At 33.0% G+C, this 11,771-nt stretch overlaps 1 protein-coding gene across 6 annotated transcripts; it reads right to left on the minus strand.

Annotated features, from left to right (window-relative positions):
* Nucleotides 1-235: 235 nt before the first annotated feature.
* Nucleotides 236-6,944, minus strand: LOC111280120 (HAD-superfamily hydrolase, subfamily IG, 5'-nucleotidase). Of its 6 annotated transcripts, none has more exons than XR_002688996.2 (18): nt 6,635-6,924; nt 6,309-6,549; nt 5,809-5,906; nt 5,354-5,473; nt 5,133-5,222; nt 4,878-4,993; nt 4,458-4,557; nt 3,946-4,017; nt 3,815-3,862; nt 3,662-3,739; nt 3,451-3,570; nt 2,786-2,891; nt 2,121-2,284; nt 1,644-1,778; nt 1,032-1,162; nt 713-752; nt 536-614; nt 236-428 (listed from the first exon to the last, which is right to left on the minus strand). XR_002688996.2 is itself a non-coding variant. In XM_022867285.2 (18 exons), exons 2-18 carry the CDS (start codon nt 6,538-6,540, stop codon nt 360-362), a joined length of 1,821 nt encoding a protein of 606 aa, XP_022723020.1. In that variant the 5' UTR covers nt 6,541-6,549; nt 6,635-6,944; the 3' UTR covers nt 236-359. The 6 variants fall into 6 exon arrangements, 3 of the variants coding, with proteins under 3 accessions (XP_022723020.1, XP_022723022.1, XP_089612556.1); XR_016334695.1 differs by having other exon boundaries at nt 536-633; nt 713-775; XM_022867285.2 differs by having other exon boundaries at nt 713-775; nt 6,635-6,944.
* Nucleotides 6,945-11,771: the final 4,827 nt, after the last annotated feature.

The following is an 11,771-nucleotide window of genomic DNA, read 5'->3' on the forward strand; positions in this document are numbered from 1 at the left end:
TTTTCACTTGTTCCTTCACAAATGTTAGTTTATACAACTAAAAAATATGTATGTAATTTATAATTTTATTTATGATATTTTACAAATATTTTTGTTAGTTCTATATACATAAACGATTGAAGCAGTTGGCAATCTAAAGCCTTGAACAGTCAATGTCCCATCTTATTATGATAACTATGTTCGTACCGTACCGTACCGTACCAAGTCAGTTACCATCATTCATCTCACACGCAGGTAAACACAAAAAGTTTACTCATCTATTTATTGTTTACCAAAAGTAAATAAATTATTCATTTAACTTCAAAAAACAACATTATCATCAAATTCAGTACAAGCACCACATATCAGCAGTCCAAATTTCACTCCCTGTTCACCAAAGACCCATTCTGATCTGAACAGTAATATGAATATGAATCATGTGCAAGTGTCTGCAAACACAAAAACAACATCTCAAATTCAGTTCCGCGCCGCATACCATTCACCATCAACATATATATATATATATATTTACCAATTCATTCAACACTCCAAATACCTGCTCTTGCGACCGGAAATACATGAAGGGCGTATAATTGAGAAAATTGGACACTCTAGACGTATATATATCAGCATACCTGAAATCACAATTCATTACTACAATTCCGTTAAAAGCAATTATTTTCAACTTTCTATTTCAGAAATCAAGATGGGACTTTGAGGCATAAGGACATACTTCTCTATTTGTCGCATCAAGTGGCTTTTGTCCCATAGACCTGCGCGAGAAAGAAAGCCCCACCTAAAGCAAAAGGTTTCAGACCATCTCAACTCCCTGTCTCTAAGGCGTGTAATCCTAGACAAATAAGCATGCATGCCACCCCCCCCCCCCAAATAAAGAAACATATATGATCAACCAACCCCAATCGACTCCATGAACATGAGCATTCATATATTCAACATAACCTCATTTTGAAATATTCGAATAAAAGAGAAGCCTTTCATAGCTAATCATGTTAATAATCTCAAAAGATGTAAGTTCTCTCTCCTTTTTTTACCTTTTATTAAACAGCTCTCCATCTGCTTCCAACATCGGAGCAATCTTCTCATCAAGCCTTTGCATAACAATAAGAAGTTTCTGCATGCTCTCTGTCAGTTCTTGGTCATTCATGTTAGTTGCAGCAAGTGTCTAAAACCATGGAGAGAAGGAATCAACAAATTTATTATTTCACCATCCCAATAACCACCATTTTTCTCTGAATACATGTTAAATGAAGAAATTTGGCAACAGTTTATGAATACATTACATGTTGCATGCTTTTTATGATGGCAACAGTTTAGAAGAAAAATAGGAATAAGCCAAATTTGAGCACAAATTCTGATTAAATACACGAAATTTATACAGCAATAAGCCAGAGAGAGTGCGGATGCTGCTGCCCCTTAGGGAGATTATTCATGATAAGAAAACAGGTATAAATTAGTTTGACATACAAAATTAGAACATCACTTTATAGGGATGAGACCGCAGTATGAAGAGCAAAAAGGTATCTAACATTAAATGTTTCACAAAGGAAATTACACTTAATACAATCACACTATACCATGAAGAAGAAACAGGGATCTAACATCCAAGGAATCATAAGGGGAATTGTAAAATAAGATCAAGTCACCTGAGCTGGACGTCCTTTGGTTCGCCGCTGCAGAGCCAGACGTAGTTGGTTAAAGAGATCCCCTACAACCTCCTTTTGATTTATAAGCTCTATCAGAGTGGCACGACGACTCCGACTATGAATTAAAGCGTTATACTGTAGTTCACAAAATAGAGACCATTTTCAGCCCTCAACATCTGAGGATTTAAAAGAATGCATTACCACTTAAGTATTATCCATAATCCAAATTTACTATTCAAAAATTGCTTTATTTTCAGAACCAACGGTTCAGTAATTAACATTACTTCAAGTTCAATGACACCCTTTGCCTTCACTTTGTAATTCAGATTATATTCATCCTTAATAAACTACTGAGTAAACAAATCCTTACAATAAATTATAGGAACAAAATAAAACAACTGAACTTTCGAAACACATAAAATTCTCCTTCCACGTATAATAGAAAATAGTAAGCATAACAAAATAACAAATTCGTACCTCTTCCTCCAATTCTCGACAAATCAATGCAGTCCGCCATCGTAAATGGACTTTGGATTGACTAACATCAGTGTAAATATGATCACCAACATATAGAATCTCGTCTCCATGGATATTTAGGGAATTCTCAACCATCTGAGCACTCCCCCCAGAGTACAGACCCCCTGCAGAAGAAATAAAAGATGAATAAATAGGAATGCCAAATCATGTTAGCAGAATTATAACTTCCTCTTTCAGGCACACTGCAGGACAGACAGAAATAAGATATTTCTAAGATTAAATCTTTGTTTAGAGGTGCCAAAACAGCACTGTCATCAAAAGCTAAAATGTTCATACATCACGGAGTGTAAATTCTCGCTCAAATTTTGGTTGAGAAGATATTTAAACCAATTTGAAGAAGCATTTAGCTAAAAGTTTTTGCCATGGAAAAAAAAAGACTATTACATAGCCATTACAAGCTTTCAAATACCCACGCATATATTCATTTGATGGTTTTATCTTTCTCAACCCCAAATTCTCCCATATGACGGCATCAATGATAACCAAGCAACAGGATGAAACAGATTAGTAATTGGTTTTTCTTTCAATCTCACAGTTTCACCTATATACATGTTGCATGGTAAAATATAAATAGGATCAAAACATAAGCTTCAAGGATAGATAACCTGCATGAGCCTTGAAGCATGGACGCATTAAACCCTCACCAGTCACTACTTCATACAATGGGTGTGACATTTGAAAGAACTCTGGCTTCCTTGCTGAGACTATCACCTATACAGATCCAGAACAACAAGAAAACACAAATAAACATTTATGGTATCATATCTAACATTCACATATCCATCTGTTGAAGCAATTTCATCATTTATGAGAAAACCAATCACAAAAGTTGTGCAAGGAGAAGACAGAAGAAAGTGTATTGAAGCTCTTGTACTCTGATAAAAAATAGAAGCAACATTTTGAGAACTTCCAGATCATGAGATCACAGATTATCAGTTTCTATAATTTGATTTGAAGAAAGATGTAAAAATCAGTACTCTGCTAAAAACAGTAATCAAAAGGTAAGCCAATGGAGACTTATTCAATAGTAAGGCAGGGGCCAACAATTGGGTCCCAAGTTAAAGTCAGTCTTGAAAGGGTTTGTTGCAATCTCGTTTTGGATTTTTTCTAGCTATATGCTGGTTTGTTGGTCAATTGGGTTTAGTGGTCATAGACAAAAGGGGGAGAATACTGAGCATGTAGCACAATATAAACTTACCATGTCAAAAAGATCTCAAGCACAATATATACTTACCATGTCAAAAAGGTCTCAAGCACAATATAAACTTACCATGTCAAAAAGATCTCGCCAGCCCATGTCATTGGGAAGGAATCTCTTAAAAGAATGCTGCATCATTTTATCTGTGTAATGGTAATCCGAGTTTGTAATAAGCAGCAATCTTTTACCTGCCTGAAGCATGAAATGTCCAAGTAAATAAGAAAGAATACAATAAGTTTACATGGCATACCAGGATGAGATGGTAAAACTATAAAAAGGATACCTCCTTTTGATCCAAAAGTGCTAAAGGTAGCTCTGGATCGGGCTCCACAAATAGTTCAGGTTTGGACATTATCTCACTCTGTATAATGTGACGCATCAGTATGAACTTGTGGATCACAACACCAAACAGTAAAACATTCCTGGTTATATTTACCTTAAGTTGACCTTCTACATGTGCCCTGAATAGAGCCTTTCCAACCGCCTTAAACCAAGCAAAGAGTTAAGAAATAAGCACATATTCATCTTAGAGCTTGGTTAGATATTAAATATGCCACAATAATTTACCTTGTAAAGTCCTTTATAGTCCAGTGGACCAAGATCTGCCGGAATAGCTCCTTCATCCAATCTATCCACCATCTGAAAGTAAAACCGTATGATATTAACAAAGAAATGATCTAGACAAATAATCAGAAGACTACAACTTTAAATAAGAATAATGAGAGGCTCAAAATATTTACACCATAACTGTCTAATGGAGCAAATTGTTGGAAAAAATGAAAGTCAGAACTAAGGGAAGCTGATTTGGCAATTGAAGATTTTTGTATCTCTCAATTACAAGGTCTAAACAAGCACCAAATAAATGCCAATGTTGATACATAGCAGGGAAAATTACTAAGTACACCAGGAACATGAGGAAAGTGGTAAAATTGCAGCCGGTATGTCATAATTACTAATTATATTCAAGAAGAAAGGGAAAGGAACTCAGTTGTTAAAATTTCATATGAAGTGCAAGTGGCCTAAAAATGCTTTCTAAGTAAAACTGAGTTGTTTGTTTTGTAGTTTTAAATAGGAACTACCTGCATGTATGCAACAGCTTCTGAAACAGAAAATAGTGTATTAAGGAATTCCCATCGACTCTCCTTCCGCAGGTCCACCAGTTCCCTTCCATACATCTCACTTCCATGCAGAGAAAGTTAAGCACCACTATATAAAACATTCCGCAAATGATGCAACAAAATATGAAATGCTGAGAAGAGACTACTAAGAAATCAAATAGATTGCAAGAGAGCATTCCATCAAAACGGAAAATGTAATGCACAGCACATACAGGTTGGTATATGAAAGAACAACAGTGATATCCAAGGCAAATTGATCTAGTACCATTGGTCTAGATCTTACATCCACTACAAGATGGTTTGTACACTTGAGACTCACATTGCACAAGAAATCATGCATTACAGTTGCCAATAGTTAAAGTCACAAGGCTAAATCCATACCTAACAGCTCGAGTAGATAGCATTTTAGTGCCATGCATGGCCCTGTTTACATAGCCAAATCGATCGGCCTTAACCAAATTGCCTTTCTCTTTGTCTATGACAAGACCCCTAATTACCTGCAGAAAACCCGGAGAGAAAAAGCAAGTTTAGGACCATGAAATTTATGATACGGAGAGAGAGAGAGAGAGAGAGAGATTCAATAAACTGCAAGATTCAATAACAAGTCATAAATGTGCTCAGAAATGAAGACATTACCAAATCAGGGTCAAAGGCAAGTCCCTCAACTGGAAAACCCAAATTCTTTAAATTGTCCATGCAGTAATCATAGGCCCGCCCTTCCCAAGCCTGCAAAGGCATCACTGCATGTCATACAATCTAAATTGTTCAAAAAGAGAGATGAATCCATTTCTGCTGATCAAAGCAGTAATTAAAACCAGAGTCACTTCCATTCATACAGAATAGCAACAGATATTCACCATCACATTATAGTGCATCAAAGTGTAGTCCATGTCATATCCTATTGCACTTATTGACCTAAGATTCAGAGTCCGGCTGCAAAATATACCACGAGGGGAAAGTCTCGCTGCTGAAGGACTCTGCAGATCAAAAAATGACACTGGTGAGATTGAAAATTGGCATAATTCGGCATACACAATAAATTCAACTAATATGTAGCAACTATGAAAGAAATGGATCCACCTTAGAAAAAAAATACAAACAACTCCTTTCAGCTGTCGACTTAAGTAATGAAATTAATTACATAGGGCATTACATGCTGTGAGCAGAAGTAAGAACACTAGATTTTCTTACCTCCAACCGGAAAAAATAAAGTGCTTATGTAGATAAATATGAAAAGGTATAGGATGATATGAGTAATACGAAACAAAGAGTCTAATAACATGTGAAATAAAAAAGGATGGATTTGCAGCACCGGGATACCCAAGTCTCTGAGTAAACCGTCAGCCTTTTCAGCCTCCATCCTAGCTACTTGTTCAATTGGACCTTCTAAGGTGGCCTGGCCATCAAGCCCTACATGGGAATGCCATGAACATCAATATGTATAAAGCAAAACCCAGCAAAATACGGTATAAGTATCATCACTGTTTAAAGTAAAGAAAGAAAAGATTTTGAAAGAGTGCCGTCAAAGGCCATTCAATATTCATGCAGAGGGGTATACTGGGATACATTCAAAGTTATGTGAGAGAGAGAGAGAGAAGAGCAATCAAATGCAAGGTTAAAGGGAACAAAGAATATGCAATAGGAGTGGTAGCAAGATAGGAAGCAGCAATGAATTTCCATCAGGCATGGACATAGAAAGATTAAAGATTTGAGAATGGTTTTAGCAGGAAAAACAAGAGCCATGCCAACACTTCAAAAATAGATTTCATCAGCAAGAATTGAATGGGGAATCGAAAAGAAGAAAGAAGATACAGAAAGCCTCAAGATGCTCCAATTTAACGTTTAAATCGCCTTTGGTGCTCTGTCCAAGATAATCAACATCAGATTTGCTGGAAGAAGTGAGTGAGAAAAGATCCTCATGTACACCGCTGCTGCTGCACCCACACTTGAACACCATTCTGGGAACTCTGATCACTAAACATTTAGGAGAAATTGTGGGTCTTGGGAATGGGTTTTGGAGATATAGGAGGCTGTTGGTAGCCATTGCAAGTTACTGCAAATTTGGCCAAAAAAGTTAGATGACCCGAAAGGTATTTCTCAGACTCAAAAACTGAGAGCTGAAAAGACGGACTTCTTACAGTGTGTAATTAAGAATAAAAAATAAAAATAAACGCTTTCTCGCTTTTTTCGATATCTATCCTCTTGCTCCAGACCGGATAGTGGATAATCTTTTGTTCAAGCCAGCCTTTTCTTCTGCCTTTGCAATCCTTTTATGTTTGATATGGAGAAAGCAAAACAGAAAGAATTGAAGGAAGTGAAGAATTATTATGCAAAATAAAAGGGAAGAAAAAGGTTAAAGCTCATCAAATTGCAAATAAATTAGATGATAGCCTGCACTTCTCTGCAGGAATGTAGCTGAAGCACAATCAATATTGACAAAAATGTAATGTGATTGTATTTAAAAATTGGTAATGTTATTAATTTTAAGAAAGTAATAATGTATATGAGAAAGAAAGTAAAATATTAAATCGTAATATTTTAAGTATTTAAATATTTAAATCAATAAATTATAGTGATAATAATGAGATATGAATTAATTTATTTATAAATTATAAAAAAAAAAAAAGTTTTATATTATGAACCATTTCTTCCCGGAAATGTCTTGTTGAAATGGTCCTTAGCTCTTTCCACCAAAGAAAGTAGCATTTGACTGCTGGCAAATTCATCTACAACTGCAAAGGTTGTAGCCTCAAATTTATTTGACAAAATAAATACATGAAAGATATATTAAAGAAATTAAAAATTATAAAAATAAGTTTTCGTTTTTTAATTAATTTTTTTACATCAAAAATTAGAATTCAGATTTATGATTAAAATAAATATGTTTAGAAAGGAAAATATGACTCCCTTTTCTCTTTCTATTATACATATGATGAAACAGCTTTGAAACTAACATCAAGACGGACACACTTGTAAGCACTTAAAACCATTGAAAAGTCAAAAAGCAACTTATGCAATAAGTTGACTCCCTCAATTACATTATCAACCTCTTATAAAAATTTTAGAGTAATAAAATAATAATATATTTTTTAATCATATTACTTTCAATTTTTAAAAGTCTAATTAGGTATGTAATAGAATTCATTTAAAAAATTTCAAGATAAATAATGAGGCTCAAAAATCTAAAATACATGTTTAATAAACTCCAAATCTATCATAGAGCACACAAATATAAAAAGGTAGATGAAATCGGGTTGGCAAAGAAAAAGGCAAAAAAGAACATAGAGAACCACGCTATAAGCATCAACGTAAGGGTATTGGGCTAGCAAAGCAATTAGATAATAGGGTGTTCTAAATACACTACGTAATCTTTTCTATATACCTTTTAAATTTTCTTTTAAAAATATCTACATAATAAATATCAATTTTAGCTTTTAATAAATAACAAAAATACTCTCAATAACTTTTACACTAAATTTTTTTTCTTTTTATAAATTCTACAATGAAAAAAATTATATTGCATTCTCGAAAATAAATTTCTGATAATGCAAAAGTATTTTCATAAATGAATTTATGATAATGCAATGTAATTCTTGAAAATGGATTTACGAGAATCCATTTCCAAAAATTACACTGCATTCTCATATATTCATTTCTGATAAGCTTAATTTCACTTCAAAAAATGGATTTCTTACTTTTAATCATTGAAAATCTTAATCATGCAAATTCATGTCACATGAGCTGTTCAAATATGACTTAATTGAAAATATATTAGCTTATGAACCCATTTACTTGATCATATATGTGAATGGAACTAAAATCAATGTTTTCAAACATGCATGGCATAAATTTGTTTTTTCTCTTGAGACTTCAAAAAACCTAGAACACCATTTTTTGGTTTTCTCATTTTCTGACTTTGCATGGCCAAAAAGGTGTTCTTGGTTTTTTGGTCTCAAGACAAAAACATGTTTATGCTTATGCATGCTTGAAAACTAACATATCTCTTCCATTCGCACATATAATCAAGTAAGAATGGGCATATCGATGATTCGACCCTCCCACCCATCCTTGCTCGAGAACTTGTCTTTAATATTCCCATATTTGTTTTATTTATTTTAAGATAAATGTTTTTTTTTTGTCTTAATAAATTTATTTATTTTATTCAAATTAAAATTAAATGCATTATTTATTTTTAAATTAAATATATTTATGTATTTTCGAAAATAGATTTTTAAAAATGCAATGTAATTGTCAAAAATGGATTCTTGGAAAAGCTTTAAGGCTCTAAAAAATGGATACCTAGAATCCTTAAAAAATGGATCGTCGCTTACCTCGTCGAAAGAAAAAGGTCTAACGAAACCTGCAAAAGCATAGCCATTATCATTCTAAGAACAAGCATGCTATGAAAAAAAGGCGCCAAACCTTAAGATACAAATAGGGATAAGGATGTTGTAAATCAAAAATATGATTGCCCATTTAAGCAAATCTAGGAAACATAGCATTCTAAAGCAACAGCAAGTGCCCCATGATCATCAATTAAAAAAACCAAGCTCATGAATAACTAATATCGAGGAATATAGCAAAAAAAAAAAAGTTAAAGGTAGTTTGGGAAGTATATATAGCTGTGAAAGTGTGTATAACTTAAACATGGAAAAAAATTCTTTTTAAGATTTTTCTAAAAATTTCAATTATTATTTATTATTATGTGTTACAATAATTTATATACATAGATAAAAAATACAAAAAATTCCACCATAAAAGTACTTGATTTTGATATGAACTAAAGAATGTCCTAGATTTTAACTTAATAAAAGAAAAATGAATTATTTGAGTTTGCTTATTCGAACTTATTAACTAGATAATTTTTTTTTTTGAAAATATTTTTAAAATAGTGAAAGGTGATTAACTAAATGTGATATTTAACTAAAAAATGAGAAATCAAATATAAGTAAGTTTGAAACAAGCTTTGAAAGTAAGAATATGTTGAAATATGTGAAAGTGAAGTTAGGGCAATCAAATGCCATGCAAAAAGCAATTGAATGCTTGCTTTATGTTTCAGGGCATTTGAATGCCATACATAGGGCATTCGAATGCTTACTTATTGTTTTTAAAAAAAATCAATACAAAATCACTAAGGTATATGCATGCCTTATAATGGGCATCCAAATGCTACCTTTCTGTTCAACTAAAAGTGTGATTTTCAAAAATGATTTCTCTTTAAATGAGACATACTCTTTCATACATGGATTTTCACTATTAGAAATGTGAATAATTATGTCTATAATTATTTATAAAGGTGTCTTTAAGATATAAAGCCATGTTAGTTCATTGAAATGACACAAGCAAAAAAATAAAACCTTAAGTTCATTTTTTATAAATAGATATTACTAGAAGTCATTTGAAGTATGGTTTTATGTGTTAAAAGTATGTGTAGAAAGTCTGCCAAATTCTTCCCCCTCTCACTCTAAAAAAAAGACAAGTTTCTTAGACTTTGTTTCGTCGTAAAAAACCTAGTCTAAAACTAGATATTTTCGTGCCTCTTCAAAAATGTTTAGTGCTTTGAATTTTACTAATGCAAGGTGAATTCAAATAAGGTGTCATTGTATCTCATAAACTATTTGATCAACTTCTGTTGCATCATAAGAAATGGTGGGGACAAATAAGTTTAAAGGAAAATGTTTACATAAGATGTTTTGAAGCCATATTCTTAAAGCTTTTTCGATTCTCTCTTTGGTGCCAATATTCAACTACTAGTGCAAAGGACCTATATCAACATGAAACAATCATTGAACTAACATTTTTATTATAGAACTAATTAAATATCTTTCATTAAAATAAATTTAACATATTGTACTCTACTACAATTGTTGCAAATTAACGAGCGACACTTATCTAAACCTCTTTTCTATAATCATTTACATAAATGCCAAGAACACATTTGCTCATGAGAGTATCCACCCAAGATAGCATCTACTAGAAAAAGTGTTCATACAAGAATGCATTCACCCAATAGCATATGAAGCTCTAAACTAGACTATCATCTACATCAAAGTTCATTCTTTGTTTTGCTTTCGAGCGAGTATATGGTCCAATGTCTACAAGCTTTGCTCAACTTACATTTTTATATGTAAAAAAATGCATCGTCAAGTTTTGTGCACCTTACACTACCACCATAAAAAAGTGCATCATCAGGTTTTGCTCGCAATATGCTCTCATAAATAAAAGAGCACATAATCAAGGTCACTCGCCCTACATTTTTACAAACAAAATAATGCATTATCAAGGTCGTCTGTCTTAGACCCCCATGCATTAAAGAACAAGTCATCAGGGTTTCCCACCTTACGCTTCCACGCATAAAAAAGCACAACATTTAGGTTGCTCGCCTTACATCTTCAGCGTAAAATAATACATTATTAGGGTTGCCCGCCCAATTTTCCTATGCCTAAAAAAATACACTAAGCTTTACTTGTCCTACACTCTCATGCATAAAAGAGTGCACTATCGAGTTTTGCCTACCTTACGCTCTCACGTGTAAAAGAATGCATTATCAAGCTTTGTTCGCCCTATGCTCCTGTATTAAAAAGATGCCTCATCTGGCTTCCTCTACCAAATGTTCTAATGTAAATGGGTGCATCATTAGGCTTCCTCTACCCTTTGGTCCCATATATAAAAAAATTCATTATTATGCTCTACCAACCTTATGCTCCAATGCGTAAAAAAGTACATCATCAAATTTCACCTGCTTTATGCTTTCACAAATAAAAGAATACGCTATCAGATTTCACATGTTTTACACTCTTACATATAAAAAGTGATCAATTAACCATTAATGCTAAAGCGAGTAAGCGACCACCAATATAAAAATATGATCATTACTTTGCTCACACATGTATTTTTATATAAAATCTAGTAGGCAATCTCACACTAAAATGCCCAAAAAATCACTTTACAACAACTCTAACCACTTATCCGAACTCTTAAGATGACTTGATCATAGCCTACCTTATTTTAGATAAAGATAAGGGTGATTAATTTATAATTACTTTCATGTCTTGATGCAATTGTTAAGCCTAATAAACAAAATCCACAAGGCCCCACATAAAAAAGACAATTTAGATTGTCATATGTTCTATTTATTACACTTCGTAAACTTCATATTACACCTAGCAAGCTAGAGGTAAAAGTATAAAAAATAGGAAGAAAAACTTTGAAAGAGAAATTCTTAAGCAACCATTTTACCTTTATTGCTTTATTGCTTTATTCATTTCTTCTTTG

This window comes from Durio zibethinus, chromosome 27 (genome assembly GCF_047325235.1).
Source record: "Durio zibethinus cultivar Kanyao isolate XHJ-2024 chromosome 27, ASM4732523v1, whole genome shotgun sequence".
Classification (NCBI taxonomy): domain Eukaryota; kingdom Viridiplantae; phylum Streptophyta; class Magnoliopsida; order Malvales; family Malvaceae; genus Durio; species Durio zibethinus.

Excerpts from the sequence above, each read along its gene's own strand:
- LOC111280120 (XM_022867285.2), bottom strand. The coding sequence starts at position 6,540 with ATGGCTACCAACAGCCTCCTATATCTCCAAAACCCATTCCCAAGACCC. Across the intron at positions 2,285-2,785 it reads ATGCTTCAAGGCTCATGCAG|GGGGTCTGTACTCTGGGGGG; the intron begins GTTATCTATCCT and ends TTTCTTCTGCAG. Across the intron at positions 615-712 it reads TTGATGCGACAAATAGAGAA|GTATGCTGATATATATACGT; the intron begins GTATGTCCTTAT and ends TTGTGATTTCAG.